Here is a 16,013-nt window from a genome sequence, read left to right on the forward strand (position 1 = left end):
TTCAGAACTTGTACATAGACCAAGAGGCAGTCGCTTGAACAGAACAAGGGGATATTATGTGGTTTAAAATCAGGAAAGGTGTGCATCAGGGTTGTACCCTTTCACCATACTTATTCAATCTATCTGTCTCTTCTGACATCCATTTTGGTCTTTTCTTTCTTTCCTGTCTTTTTAATGACTTTTTGCTTTCTTCATGTATGATAACACGATGTTCTTGATGTCATCCTACAACTCGTCTGGTCTTCAGACATTAGTGTTCAATGCGTCAAATCTATTCTTGAGGAAGTCTCCAGATTCAATGGGTTATACTCAAGGTTGTATTTTGGCTCTTGTGGACTTGTTCTAATTTTCTTTAGCTTCAACTTTGAACTTGTATATGACAGTTGATGGCCTGTTCATATCAGGAGGCACCAGCCCTGGAGAAGGACATCATCCTTGGTAAGGTACATGGTCATCAAAAAAGAGGAAGACCTTGAACGAGATGGGTTGACACAGTGACTGCAACAATGGGCTCAAACATAGCAACAATTGTGAGGATGGTGCAGGACCGGGCAGTGTTTCGTTCTGTTGCACGTAAGGTCATTTTACCTGTGTGTGTGTGCATGTGTGTAGAGACAGAGAGAAAAATACAAGATTTTGTTTTGCTTTTCTTTTAACATAAATCATTTTGTACTTACTGTGTAACATATCTTAATAGTAAGTCTTGGACTGTTTTTATGACTGTTCTACTTCATTCTTTTTCTTGTTGTTGTTCTTAGATGCCGTCAAGCTGGTTCCGATTCATAGCGATCCCATGAATAACAGAATGAAAAACACTGCCCAGTCCTGCACCATCCTCACAATCGTTGTTATGTTTGAGCCCATTGTTGCAGTCACTGTGTAATCCATCTCATTGAAGGTCTTCCTTTTTTTTGCTGACCCTCTACTTTATCAAGCATGATGTTCTCCAGGGACTGGTCTCTCCTGATGACATGTCCAAAGTACGTGAGACGAAGTCACACCATCCTTGCTTCTAAGGAACATTCTGGCTGTATTTCTTCCAAGACAGATTTGTTCATTTTTCTAGCAGTCCATGGTATATTCAGTATTCTTTGCCAGCACCATAATTCAAAGTCATTAATTCTTCTTCGGTCTTTTTTATTCATTGTCCAGCTTTTATATGCATATGAGGCGACTGAAAATACGATGGCACACCTTAGTCCTCAAAGTGACATCTTTGCTTTTTAACACTTCAAGAGATCTTTTGCAGCAGATCTGCCCAATGCAACATGCAGTTTAACTTCTTGACCACTGCTTCCATAGGCACTGATTTGCGGATCCAAGTAAAAGGAAATCCTTGACAAACTTCAATATTTTCTCCCTTTATCATGATGTTGCTTAGTGGTTCAGTTGTGAGGATTTTTGTTTTCTTTATGTTGAGGTGTAATTCATACTGAAGGCTGTAGTCTTTGATATTCATCAGTAAGTGCTTTGAGTCCTCTTTGCTTTCAGCAAGAAAAGTTGTATCATCTGTATATCATAGGTTGTTAATGAGTCTTCCTCCAATCCTGATGCCACATTCTTCTTCATATAGTCTGACTTCTCAGATTATTTGCTCAGCATACAGATTGAATAAGTATGGTGAAAGGATACAACCCTGATGCACACCTTTCCTGATTTCAAACCACACAGTATCTGAAGAGGGACAATTTCTAGAAAAAATATCTGTCTGTACATTAGTATGGTTTTACACAGGGCTTATATACAAAACAGAATTTGTGTCTGTCTCATTCAGTTAATGCTGACATGACCTGAGGTCTGGACTGCTTATCACACATAGATACATCTTTTTCCTGCTAACCCCCCACACCGACCCCAGGGTTTTGAGTCCACAATAGAAGTGGGGGGTGGGGCACTTGCGCCTGGTCCAGAGTCAACCTTTGTAACCATCACTCCAGCTTCTTTAGCAATTGGTGACAAAATTTCCTCAATGTCTCATTTTACTAAGCAATTTCTCACATTTGAAAAATAATTTGCTTAGTTCAAAATAAAGCTTCAAATGAAGTTTCTATGCATTTGTATGAGAGAGCAAGAGACAGAGATAGGGAGGGCAGCCAACCAGGCAGCCAGCCAGAGACTGACCTGGAGGAACAGGAAAGGATTTTTAAAGTGCCCATAATATGTTCAAATATTCTCCTTCCTAAAACAGTAACAACAACAAAATTTCTCCAGGTCTTAATTCCTTCTCTACACAACATCCAGTCTCTCCCTTCTTCTTCACATCTGAACTTCTCCAAACCACAGACTTTACTCTCTTTCCAGCCTCCTACTCACTCTCCTACTCAGTGCAGTCTAGATTCTGCCTCCTACTGTTTCACTCAAACAACTCTCAGTGAAATCTGTCAATCCAAAAGACATTTTCAAGTGTCTTGATACTGTCAGTGTGAACCACATGAAATTGCTAATATTTGACCAACCTTGACCTGCACAAATGGTCCAACCTAATAGGTCTGTTTGCTGAATTTGACATTGCTGATCTCTTTCATATTTTTAAAAACTTCTTCCTCCTGGACTGCTGTAGTAGGCCGTGGTCAGGCTGCTAGAGACCCAGTGATACAGTGTGAAGTACAATGTGAAAGTAGGTACTCTTGATGCTGCAGGAAACGCCTAATGGTAGTAGGCTGACCCTTGACTACTGACATGGTCCTCTCCCAGCCTGATGGTATAAAGCCAGACATTTGGAGCTTCTTTGGCCTGGTCCATTCCTCACTCTATTCAGACCATGTTGCCCCAAACTTAAGGCACAACTCCACAAGTAACAAAGGAAGTCCTGGGACCCATGTTAAATAAACCCCTGTTTATGTCCTTTTCTTGTCTATATCCTATGCATTGTTTGCTGGCTGGTTTGGTAGTAATGAAGTAAAAGCAACATCTTCTCTTTAAGAGAGGAAAGGGTTGCATTTTAAAAAACAATGTTATTTTATATGTCAATTTTAAGATGAGCATGTAATTAAGTTAATACTTCAAACATTATAAGTAGACATTTGATTACTTCATCTACATCCCTAAATTTTCACATATTTAAGTTGGCCAAAACAAAAAAATACTTGTAGGGGGTCTTCTCCTTGGGAAAATACGTTTTTCCCAAATCTTGTGTATTGATGTTTGTATATTGATCTTAAATCCTAAAACCTAGCTGAACTCCTTTATTAGTTCTATTGGTTTTTTAGTGGATTCCTTAAGATTCTCTGTATGCTATATCATGTTACCTGCACACAGAGATAGTTTTACTATCACCTGGCAATCTACTTCCAAAAATCAGCCAGTGAAAACTCTAAGGATCACAACAGTCTGACTCTGTTGTACATGGGGTTGCCATGAGTTGGGGGCTGACTCAACGGCAGCTAACAATAACAACAACAAAATTTCTGGGCATGCAGTTGTTTACAGCATTCCTTTATGATTATTTTTATTTCCGTATGGTTAGTACTAATGTTCCCTCTTTCACTTCTGACTCCAGAAAGAAAGGCCTGGGCCCTCCCCTGTTGGGAAAAAAAGAGATCAGAACTGACCCCACGGGCACCAACAACAAACTGCCAATAGATAGGCCTGCTCCTCACCAGCCCCTGGGGCATGAGAGTGGGGCTCTGCCTTCAAACCAGTCTGTACCACTGGATGCCCAACTCTTGATTTGTGTGTTTGTTACACAGGTGTGTTCACTGAACTGTACATTTATGATTTGGGTACTTTTCTGTATGTACTTTATGCTCCATCAAAAAAATTTTAAGAGTCATTCTCTCTTTTTCTCTCACAATTATTACAGGCCTAGGAGAGTAATCATAACCAATTTGCAAAAGTGATATGCTCTTGAACTTACTGCTTTTAATCTTTTATTTTCCATGAGCAAAAGTTCTGCTTTTTGGTCATGTGCATAGATTTCATTTTCTAAGTTCTTTAGAATTTCAAAATGATTTTTGATTTTAATGCTTTCTTGATCTCGTAAATATTTTACTTCTTGCTTCAGTTTATCCTGTTCAAACATAAAATCCATAATTAGCCCATAGAGTTCAACAAACAGGGCACCAACTAGCAGGTCTAGGTTTCCTGGACCACATTCAGAGAGGGCTTTTAACTAATTCCTGAAGCATCTGGCAGAGGCTATGGACATCTTCCCTCAGAAAATTTTTATATTAAACCCCAAAGCTGATTTATGGATAATTATTCATGAACTCTGGGAAAGGGGTCCACGAATTCCAAGTTAAGGACTCAAACACTGATACAACTTCACAACAGAACATACTTTGGTGTACAAACAACTGTCCAGCAAAACAGGATGAAAGGAGAAAATTTATTGAGACTTTTAAAGGGAGGATCTAATATTTCTTGAAGGAAGAAGAATATTACTTTAAGAATTTTTCAGAATTCTCTACTGAGCTATTCAGTTCTCAGTTATCATACTGTCATAAATCACATGATCTTTCTTTGTTGTATAATCATGAGTAGCCTCTTATTAATAGAACTGTATGTGTATTATACTTGCAGTTTTTCTTTCCTATTTCTCTACACCCATAACATATTAAAAGTTACCTTTGATATCAGTGCCTCTCAAAGAATAGGACGTTTCCATTTTTAATTAACCAACTCCATATACGTGTGCTTAACATTAACTATTGATTACAAATTTTAAAAAGGTAGTAAATACTTCTTTACCAGCTCCTACTTTGTCCATCTCCCCCCCTGCAACATCTGCCTACTTGTCCTTGTCTCCACAGAAATTTAACAGAAGCAAAGATCTGAAAAGAACCTTTAAAAGCATAATCCAATCTCTTTGCTTTATAAAAAAAGAAACCAAGGACCCCTAAATTAAGAAAGTTTCCCATAGATACATGTTAGTCAACTCCAGAGTCGACATCTACACACACACATATATACACATGTACATACATATATGCAGATATATGTATATATGCATGTGTGCATATATATTCATTTATATAAGAGGGTAAGCCAAAAAGTATTACTACTGGGGTTCTAGTTCATATATGCACAGGCTTATTCCAAATAAAACGTGTTTAAACATGTCTCTTTTATCAGCGGATGGCTGCAGACAAACTGTCTCAGTAATACACTTGTCTTAGTCTCGTTACGGTGCCTTAAAAAAAAAAAAAAAGATCCTTTTTGCGCTGTGGAAAAAAATAATTTTGAGGTCAGGGCCAATATCAAAATTTTTAACAAAACCCAAATGGACAACTTCTCAAATTATTGAAGCTTTGCAACAAGTTTACGGGAATGCTGCCCCACATAAAGCAACAGATTTTAGATGGATAAAGCATTTTAAGGAAGGTCGGGAGGACCTCAAAGATGAGCCAAGAGAGGAAAGACTGCTCAGAAGGTTATGGAGACTGTTATTCGGGATTCCAAAGGCGTAATCTTGATACATTTTCTTGAAGGACACAGGATGATCACAGGGGCTTATTATGAGGAAGTTTTAAGAAAACTGAAAACTGCAAGGTGAGATAAAGGCCAGGAAAACTGCGCGGAGGGATTTTTTTTCCATCATGACAATGCACCTGCTCATTCTTCGAGGGTTTGCAAGGGCTGTCCTACGAGAATTTCATTGGGAAACCTAACCCCATCCACCCTGGAGCCCTGATCTTGTCCCTTAAGACCTCTTTTTGTTCTCAAAATCAAAGAACATTTAAAAGGAACATGATTTGAGTCCCTTGGGGATGCCAAAACTACCATTTTGTTGAGGTATAAATTGAAGAGCGCAGAATTCTTTGAGGAAGGCTTACAGAGATGGAAACACCGTCTTCAGAAGTGTATAGACCTGCATGGAGGATATGTCACATTTTGCTTCACATTTTGATATTTTTGTAGCAAAACTTGTTGACTTACTCTCATATACTAAAATTTTAAAATATTAGTATTAAAAGGGTAAGCTTAATAAAAGTGAATTTCCTAAAAACTCCAGTAGTGCCAGATAATTAAGGTACTACTGTCTGTATGTAACAGTATTCTAATCAAAGAAAGAAAAATAAATACATTGACCCTTTACCGTGTGGCGACTGTATCTTGAAAAATCTCTTGTCAACTGAGCAATGTTATTGTTTAGCAAAGTCTCCTCATACTTTTGTTCTATAAAAAAAAAAGAAAGTTCTTCAGTTAAAAAAATTAATCAGAGTAAGACATGCACCTAGTTTTAAAAGTCAAATACTATTACAAGACTTAGAACAAAAGTCAGCAGTCAGGTATCTGACCCCCCAAAAGCAACTGTTTTTTAACTCATTTAGATTTCTTTTGCCATTTACTCCCATTTTCTTAAAGTATGCTTATATGGCTATTTCTTGATTTGTCATTTTAACACGTTTTTGATTGACTTCCTAGTATAGTAGAAGAGGATTTAGCATGCTTGCTCCCATCAGCAGCTAACAACAACTTCTATCCTCCCTCCCACCACACACTGCCCTTCCACACACACACACACACACACACTCACAACCTCCATATTTCCTCCCTCTAACCACCCCATAAAGTTTGAGGTTTTATTTAAATCTATTTCAACTGTTTTGATCATTAAAACAATGTAAGTATTATTCACTGATGAGCTACATTTTCTTGTATAATTTTTTTGTTAAAAATGGCCTTTTTTTTTTTATTTCCTTAGTTTTCCATGTGTTGTAGGTGCCACCAAGTGGATTCCAACTCTTAAGGAAATGCTGCCCAGTCCTGCACCATACTCACAATCGTTATGTTTGAATCAATTGTTGCAGCCACTGTGTCAATCCACATTAATTCATAACAAAATCTGCAACGAATGTAAAATCTTTCTGAATACTATATCCCTCGTGGTCATCTACATTAGGTAATCTACTAGTATCATAAGGAGCCCTGGCGGTGCAGTGATTGCATGGACAGCTGCTAACCAAAAGTTTGGCGGTTTGAACTCACCAGCCACTCTGTGGGAGAAAGATGTGGCAGTCTGCTTCCGTAAAGATTACAACCTTGGAAACTCTATGGGATAGTTCTACTCTGTCCTAAGAGTCGCTGTGAGTTAGAATGAACTCAACAGCAATGGGTTTTTTGTTTCTGTTTTTGAAACTGGAAACTTAGGTTCTCCAGTTCTTGGCAATATTTCTGCATTGTTTCTTTGATAATTTCTTCCTTTTCATTTTTTTCTGTTCTCTTTTAATGGCCTTTCTGTTAGATATTCAACATCTCAGAATAGTCTTCATATTCTTACCCTTTTCTCCATCTCTCTCTCTCTTTTTTGTTCTATTTTTAGGGAGATTTCCTTAACTTTAATTTTAATCTTTTTATTGAATTAAAAAATTTTAGTTTTATACTATTAATTTCTAAGAGCTTTTTAGCTCTTTCTTGTTCTCTGATCTTTCTTTTAAGCATCTTTCCTTTTTTCATAGATGTAGTATTTTCATTCCCCTAAGAATATAGCTTTTAAAAGTATCCGTACGTCCTTTGAATTGTCTATATTTCCAACAAGTTCTCTTTTTTTCTGTGTGCTTTAGTTTCTGCCTTTCACACTGAGGTTTTTCTCACATGTTTAGTGACCTTTGGCAGTCCAATCCTATTGCAGAGTGAGGCACTAGAAGTTTTAGTTCCTGAGCAGGTTTCCTTGTACAGTGATCATGAAGGGAGCAGCCTCAGATGTCAATATCTGTGAGGTTTTCTCTGAAACTGTTGTTTCCTTAGAGAAGAATCCAACGATCTCCTTCTTTGCGAAGAAGGGGACGGAGAAATATAACACAGCTGTTGCCAGTATTCTCCAAGATAAGCAGTGGAAGGGATGAGGGGTCTCAGTACCAAAACTCTCTCCTGCCCTCAGCCATAGTTGATGTCCCACCATTTGAAACCCTCTGGTCCAATTCCTCTTCCAGCATTAGGAAGAGTAGTTACCCAGCTGCACAGAAGAGGGGATTTCCCCTGGGGGTCTGCTCTTTATAAAGATTTTCAGCCAATGTCTAGCCCATGACTCATCTCAGCCTTCAGAGCAGCAGGATGCTACAATGCCCACGACTTTCAAGGTTCTGTGGAAAAGAACTTCTTGCTTTTTTTTTTTTTTTTTAAACTGTCTTAAGGATGTTTATTTCCCTCCCCATTCATTTTATAATTGGTAATTAAGAACTGAACATCTTTTTAATAAAGACGATTTTCTTCTTTCCCTTCACTGACCCATATTCCCCAGGTGCAGAGGTGTTGAAGACAGGCAGGTGACCTGGGACCCAGGGTGAGCCAGCCCTCTGTCCCAGCTGGGTCCTCCTATGGGCAGTTGTCTGAGGCTTCCTTAATCCTCTTTCTCTTCAGTTTTGGTTTTTGAGGAAGTTTTCTTAAAGGACCTCTCCTGACATGGACCTGGGATCTTGGCTCCCCCAGCAGGGAGGCCTCTTGGCCCAGGGCCTGCATCTTGGACAGCCTCTCCTTCATGCAGCTGATGTTGCTGTGTAGCCCCCAGGCATTGCAGAGCTTGGGCAGACTATCTTCTTGGCCTGCCAGCAAGGAGCCCTCCAGTGTGTCCAAGGGGCAGAATGCCATCTGCAATGGGGCTACAGTATTGGGGCTACAGTATTTACCGTGTAGAGAAGAGAGTGGCCCTAATTCCAGAGCCCCAGCCTGCACTTGTGAGGGCACTGCTGCCTTCTGGCTGAACCTCACACCTGCCGAGCCCGAAGACAGAGTGAGAGACACAGACGTGGGAGATGACTTTGAGGCCAGGTTGCCAACTGAGTTTTCTTAGGTTGTCCTTTATTAAAGTTGGGAGTCTAAAAATTATTTTTAAAATTGTTCTGGCCAGTGAAATCCAGGAATCACTAAGGGCAGCCCCTCATATTCAGAGGAGGAATCACCGAAATGATCCAACTATTCATGTTCAGAGGAAGAAGCAGAGATCCAGAGACAGAGGATTTGGTTAAAGCTGCATAGCTAGAGCACTGGTATGGGGTTTTGGTTGTTATGTTGTTAGGTGCTGTCAAGTCGGTTCTGACTCATAGTGACTCTATGTATAACAGAATGAAACGCTGCCCGGTCCTTCCCCATCTCACAATCCTTGCTTTGTTTGAGCCCACTGTTGCAGCCACTGTGTCGATCCATCTTTTTTTTTTTTTTTCATTTGTTGTAGTTTAAGTGAAAGTTTACATTTCAAGTTAGTCTCTCATACAAAAACTTATACAAACATTATGTGATCCTAATTGCTCTCCCTATACTGTGACAGCACACTCCTCCTTTCCACCCCTGATTCCCGATGTCCATTCAACCAGCTCCTAACCCTCTCCACCTTCCCATCTCACCTCCAGACAGAACCTGCCCAACTAGTCTCATGTATCCACTTGAGGCAAGAAGCACACTTCTTACGAGCATTATTCTATGTCCCAGAGTCCAGTCCAATCTTTGTCTGAAGAGTTGGCCTCGGGAATGGTTTCAGTTCTGGGTTGACAGAGAAGCCGGAGGCCATGCTTTCTGGGGTTTCTCAAGTCTCAGTCAGACCATTTAGTCTGGTCTTTTTATTAGAATTTGAGTTCTGCACCCCACCTTTCTCCTGCTCCATCAGGGATTCTCTGTTGTGTTCCCTGTCAGGGCGGTTATTGGTGGTAGAACTTCTTGCTTTTATGGTGTCCTTTTCTGTGGGAACTTGCTATTCATATTCCTCTCCTGATAATGTCTCTATCCAATGTTAACCTTCCAAAAATGTGTTATTTACTATCTGCTGCTGTCTTCCCTGCCAATCTCTTTTCCTTGTGGGTTTATATCTTTTTCTTTTACACACATATGAAGTTTCATGACAGAGCAAAGATATATGCCTGTGTGTTATCCATTATATTTAACCAAAAGTCACAACGTTGTTCTTTATGTGCACTGAGCCCACATATTCCATTCTCTGTAAGTGTAGCTGCTGACAGGTATATTTTCCTACTTTCTGAAGAACATTGCTCTTGTGTTCTCTTTCCTTCCTTTCTCCTACTTTCTCCTCTTTTCTGTTTCTCCAGCGTTTTCTCTCTACCCTTCACCTGTGAGAATCAATACTTGTGATATATTGCTTACTTTTATATTCATAATGTTTCTTACATTCTCTATCTAGTGCAAGAAAGGGTAGGAGGAAACGTTCAGAAAGTAGAAAACTGGGATGAGAGTACGTATGAGAGTACATATGTATCTGGAGTCTGGGTAAAAGTAGTAAAAGACCAAGAAAACCTATTTAAGCTGTCTCAATGAAAACCTTACAAGAAGCCAGAAATCAACTGAGGAGTGGGAATCAGACCAACTACTCAGGTACTTATGCTTATAACATTCTTATATTCTTAAAAATCTACCATCCTTGGCAAAAATCACTGTTCACTTTTGAATGTTTGTGTATTTCACATTTGAACATACTGGGTTTCTATATGACTGCACCCACTGTTTTAACTTCTGTCCCCATATTCATCTTTGCTAGCCAGTTGTTCCACCCCAGTGGACATCTTTGTTCTTGTTCTAATTCTTTCTGTAAGTTCTGGTCCTGGTCTTCAAATTTCCATGGCACTTCTTTCATCATTTAGAATACAGAAGTTCTGGAAGGTGTTCCTGCTTAAAGTCCTGCAAAGACTCCTTGGATAATGATCTTCTACTCCCCAAAAGGCTCAAACTTTTAGGATGATTCTGGATGTGTGGACTTTGGACTTTGGGTGCAGACAAGGGTTGGATAGCCATATCTTTCTGGAGGACCATCAATTTACTCAAAAACTCTTGTGGGGAAAATCATTATTTTTATATTAAACACACACATGATTATGCTGTGTAATAGAGGAAAATATGCAAGCTTTCAGATACAGTTCACCTTCTCCACTAAGCCCCTAGATCTGAGATAAGCTCTTACCTACCTTTCCCTCAGGGGCAAGTTAGTGAAAAAATTCAACGAGTACCTACTTAATAAATGGTTAAAGTCATAGTTGGAAATAAGATATAATTTGCAAGTTCATGATAAGTAAGAAATAAAAGAAAAAAAATTCTTTACATGGTAGCAGATAAAGGAGTTGGTTCTACCTTTACCCAGTATGGAGACAAAGAAGATAAAGTAGTTGATACTAACTCTTAATTTTAAATAGATATTAAAAGAAAAAAAAATTGACAATAGCGATAATAAGATTGTGGTATAGAGGAGAGGACACTAATAGATGAGGCAAAAATTAGAGAATAAAGGGTGACAGGTAATGGGAAAAGTTGGATGAATTTCACCATTGCTTGTAGATTGATGACCTGCTTTGTGTTAGAAGACAGAGGTGAGATCCTCACCTGGGGCTGAGGTCAATTACTATGTACTTCATATGTACCTGTAAGAATATTTACAAGCTCTTCACACCTTCTATGTTTTTCCAGAAATGCTTCTTCTGCCACTTGAAGTTGTGGAAGACACTCAACTAGCTCTTCTTCCTTTTCTTTGTTAATTTTTACTTCCTTGACAAATTTAACCTTTAAAGAAAATAAAATTAATTGTCAAGTATTTTTTTGAAGAGTTTATAAAACACTCTAGAGAAGAATGTGAGTTCTTTGAGAGGGAGAGCTTTCTGTCTTGTTCTTCTCTCCTGAGATACACAGAAAGGTGTCAGGCACATAAAACAAACAAAAAAAACCCCAGCTGCTGTGGAGTCAATTCTGACTCATGGTAACTGTATGTGTGTCAAGAGTAGAACTGTGCTTTATAGGGTTTTCAATGGTTGATTTTTTTGGAAGTAGATTGCCAAGCCTTTCTTCTGAGGCACCTCTAGGTAGACTCGAACTGCTAACCTTTTACTTTATAGCCAAGAACTTAATCATCTGTACCACTTACGGACTCCATCTGGCACATACTAGGTGGTTAATAAATATTTGTTGGCTGACTCATTGATTCTCTAGAAATATTTAGGCAAGGAGATTACGTTCAAGTGGCTCTCCAGAGATCTTTTCTGCCCATATAATTCTACTGTTATTATTTTATTAGTGTTACCATATATACAGCCCAAAAACATGTTTGAGAGAATTGCCTTTGGTTGATCACATTTTATGGAAAAACAGGCCGCAAAACAGAATACACACAAGTTCTAAGAAATGTGGATGCAAATAAGAAATGGGGAAGTGGTAGAAATAATTGGATATAATGTCACAATAAATAGGTAAAAAGTACCTAAAGCAAAACATGAAGATGCCTGCTTAATTGCTCAACTCAAGTTTCATTTAATTTCAAATGGAAACTTTTAAAAAATCAGGATGTGTTTAAAATAGTGACTAAGGCAGAGAGAGCCAGCTGACATTCAATGTCCATTCTCCCCTTCTTTGATACTTGAACTCCTGAGTTTTAGCTGAACATATGGCTGTCAACTAGAGACTCATTTCTCAGACTGTCTTGCAGCTAGGTATATCCAGTGAGTTTATGAGCAGAAGTGATGTGTGCCACTTCTGGGTCCTGCCCCTGCAACAGGAACGGATATGTGCTTCTTTGGCCCTTTTCTCCTTCACCTGACTGGAAGAGGATGAGAATACAATCTGCCACTTGGTCCCCAAGATGGCAGCAACAATATGAGGATGGCATAGCCACCTACCAGCCCTGGACCTATTATCTCTCGCCTGTACTGGAAACAGAAATAAACACCACTCTTGCTGTAACTCGCCTGCTAACCAAAAGACTGGCAGTTCAAATCCACCAGCCACTGCTTGGAAACCCCATGGGGCAATTCTACTCTGTCCTGTAGGGTCACTATGAGTTGGAATCGACTCCATGGCAACAGGTTTGGGTTTTTTGGTTTTTGTTTTCCTTGCTGTAACACCCACTTCAGGGGCCTTCTCAATTAGATGTTCAGACTCATAAGACTTGAATAGGCCACACTTGACCCACTTAGCTCTCTGAAATTTTTTATCCAAGTTGTATACACTCATAATTTAAAAAAAAATCACATGCTAGTAGGGCAGCATCACGCTTGCTGCTCCAACAGGAGGAGTCTGCGAGGCATTGACACAACAGACAAAGGCTAGGCTTATTTTACTCCACCAAAGTGACAACTCAGATGCAACAGAAAGAGACCTACACAGTGGGTGTGGTAGTCTCCCTGATTTAGAAGCCCCATGCCCAAATAGAAATCAATACCTTTTGGGCACACCTTCCAAGTGCCTGCAAAGGACATGTCCTCTTAAAAGGGTCACCACACTCTGGAAAGCCCAATGTAATAATTTCCCACCAGTTATTCTCCTAGTCCAGATGCATGTACCAGTCAGAGGTCATTATTATATAAGCAATGTTGCCTGAGAATGCAGCTGATAGTTTGCTTTTATCAGGCCTCTAGGCAACAGAGCCAGAAAGTTAATCCAAGTTTGTTGTTGTAGTGTGCCATCAAGTCAATTCCAACTCATAGCGACCCTTTAGGACATAGTAGAACAGTCCCAAAGGGTTTCCAAGTCTGTACTTTTTTTTTTTAAATTGTGCTTTAGGTGAAAGTTTACAGCTCAAGTAAATTTCTCATGCAAAAATTTACACACATATTGTTGTGTGACATCAGTTGCAATCCCTATAATGTGACAGTACACTTCCCCTTTCTACCCTGGGTTTCTTGTGTCCATTCAACTAGTTCTTCTCCGTTCCTGACTTCTCATCCTGTCTTGGAAAAGGAGCCTCCCATCTGGTCTCCTGTATCTGCTTGAACTAAGATGCACGCTCCTCACGAGTATTATTTTATGTTTTATAGTCCAGTCTAATCTTTGTCTGAAGAGTGGGCTTCGGGAATGGTTTTAGTTCTAGGTTAACAGAGCATCCGGGGGCCATGGCTTTGGTGGTTCCTCCAGTCTCAGTCAGACCATTAAGTCTGGTCTTTGTATGTGAATTTGAATTCTGCTCCACACTTTTCTCCTGCTCCATCAGGGACTTTCTGTTGTGTTCCCTGTCCAGGCAGTCATTGATGGTAGCCGGGCACCATTTAGTTCTAGTATCAGGCTGATGGAGTCTCTGGTTTATGTGGCCCTCTTGTCTCTTGGTCTAATATTTTTCTTGTTTCTTTGGTGTTCTTCATTCTCCTCTGTTCCAGGTGGGTTGGGACCAACTGATGCATCTTAGATGGCCATTCGCAAGCTTTTAAGACCCCAGACACTGCTCACCAAAGTGGGATGCAGAACATTTTTTTAATAAACTTTGTTATGCCAATTGACCTAGATGTCTCCCAAAACCATGGTCCCCAGACCCCAGCCCCAGCTACACTGTCCCTCAAAGTGTTTGGTTGTGTTCAGGGAATTATTAGCCTTTGCTTTAGTCCAGTTGTGTTGACCTCCCCTGTATTGTGTGTTGTCCTTCCCTTCACCTAAGATGACTCTTGTCTACTATCTAGTTAGTGCATTCCCCTTTCCCTCCCTCACCACCCTCATAACCATCAAATAATGTTTTCTTCTGTGTTTAAACCTTTTCTTGAGTTCTTATAATAGTGGTCTCATACAAATATTTGTCTTTTTGCAACTGACTAATTTCACTCAGCATAATGCCCTCCAGATTCATTCATGTTGTGAGATGTTTCATGGATTCTTCATTATTCTTTACTGTTGCGAAGTATTCCATTGTGTGTATGTACCATAATTTGTTTATCCATTCATCTGTTTATGGGCACCTAGGTTGTTTTTCCATTTTTTTGCTATTGTGAACAGTGCTGCAATGAACATGGATGTGCATATATCTATCCATGTGACGGCTCTTATTTCCCTAGGATATATTCCAAGGAATAGGATTGCTGGATCGTATACTACTTCTATTTTAGCTTTTTAAGGAAGTGCCAAACCGATCTGCAAAGTGGTTGTACCATTCTACATTCCCACCAGTAGTGAATAAGTGTTCCAGTCTCTCCACAACCTCTCCAACATTTATTATTTTGTGTTTTTTGGATTAGTACTAGCCTTTGGGGTGAGATGGTATCTCATTGTAGTTTTGATTTGCGTTTCTCTAATGGCTAATGATTGTGAACATTTCTTCATGTGTCTGTTAGCTGCCTGAATCTCTTCTTTGGTGAAGTGCCTGTTCATATCCTTTGCCCATTTTTTAATTGGGTTATTTGTGTTTTTGTTATTGAGGTTTTGCAGTATCTTGTAGATTTTAGATTAGACCCTGATCGGATGTATCGTAGCCAAAATTTTTCTCCCCAGTCTACAGGTTCTCTTTTTACTCTTTTGGTGAATTTTTTTTTGATGAGCATAAGTGTTTGAATTTTAGGAGCTCCCAGTTGTCTAGTTTCTCTTCTGGTTATTTGTGCATTGTTAGTTATGCCATGAATTAGGGCTCCTAGCATTGTCCCTATTTTTTTCTTCCATTATCTTTATCATTTTAGAATTTATATTTAGGTCTTTGATCTATTTTGAGTTAGTTTTTGTACTTGGTGTGAGGTATGGGTCTTGTTTCATTTTTTTGCAGATGGATATCCAGTTATGCCAGCACCATTTGTTAAAGAGGCTTTTTTCCCCATTTAACAGACTTTGGGCCTTTATCAAATATCAGCTGCTCATAGGTGGATGAATTTATGTCTGGGTTCTCAGTTCTGTTCCACCGGTCTATGCATCTGTTGTTGTACCAATACCAGGATGTTTTGACTACCGTGGCAGTATAATAGGTTCTAAAATCAGGTAGTGTGAGGCCTCCCATTTTGTTCTTCTTCTTCAGTAATGCTTTACTTATCTGGGGCCTCTTCCCTTTCCATATGAAGTTGATGATTTGTCTCTCTATCTGGTTAAAAAAAATGTTGTTGGAATTTGGATCAGGATTGCATTGTATCTATAGATCGCTTTGGGTAGAACTGACATTTTCACAATGTTGAGTCTTCCTATCCATTAGCAACGTATGTTTTTCCACTTATTCAGGTCTCTTTTGGTTTCCTGCAGTAGTGCCTTGTAGTTTTCTTTGTCTAGATATTTTACGTCTCTGGTTAGGTTTATTCCTAAGTGTTTTATCTTCTTGGGTGCAATTGTAAATGGTATTGATTTGATGATTTCCTCTTCGAAGTTCTCTTTGTTGGTGTAGAGGAATCCAACGGATTTTTGTATGTTTATCT

The 16,013-nt window shown here is 39.3% G+C and overlaps 1 protein-coding gene across 1 annotated transcript in view; it reads right to left on the reverse strand.

The window, feature by feature from the left end:
* Positions 1 to 16,013, reverse strand: part of CCDC175 (coiled-coil domain containing 175) — an 83,058-nt gene that overhangs the window by 9,983 nt on the left and 57,062 nt on the right. Inside the window, exons 12-14 of the mRNA XM_012560030.1 lie at positions 11,298 to 11,436; positions 6,038 to 6,117; positions 3,857 to 4,009 (exon numbers count right to left, since the gene is read on the reverse strand). Coding sequence (XP_012415484.1) covers positions 3,857 to 4,009; positions 6,038 to 6,117; positions 11,298 to 11,436 — 372 coding nt within the window. The remainder of the gene's footprint in view (positions 1 to 3,856; positions 4,010 to 6,037; positions 6,118 to 11,297; positions 11,437 to 16,013) is intronic.

Source organism: Trichechus manatus, unplaced genomic scaffold (assembly GCF_000243295.1).
Source record: "Trichechus manatus latirostris isolate Lorelei unplaced genomic scaffold, TriManLat1.0 scaffold00010, whole genome shotgun sequence".
Lineage (NCBI taxonomy): Eukaryota > Metazoa > Chordata > Mammalia > Sirenia > Trichechidae > Trichechus > Trichechus manatus.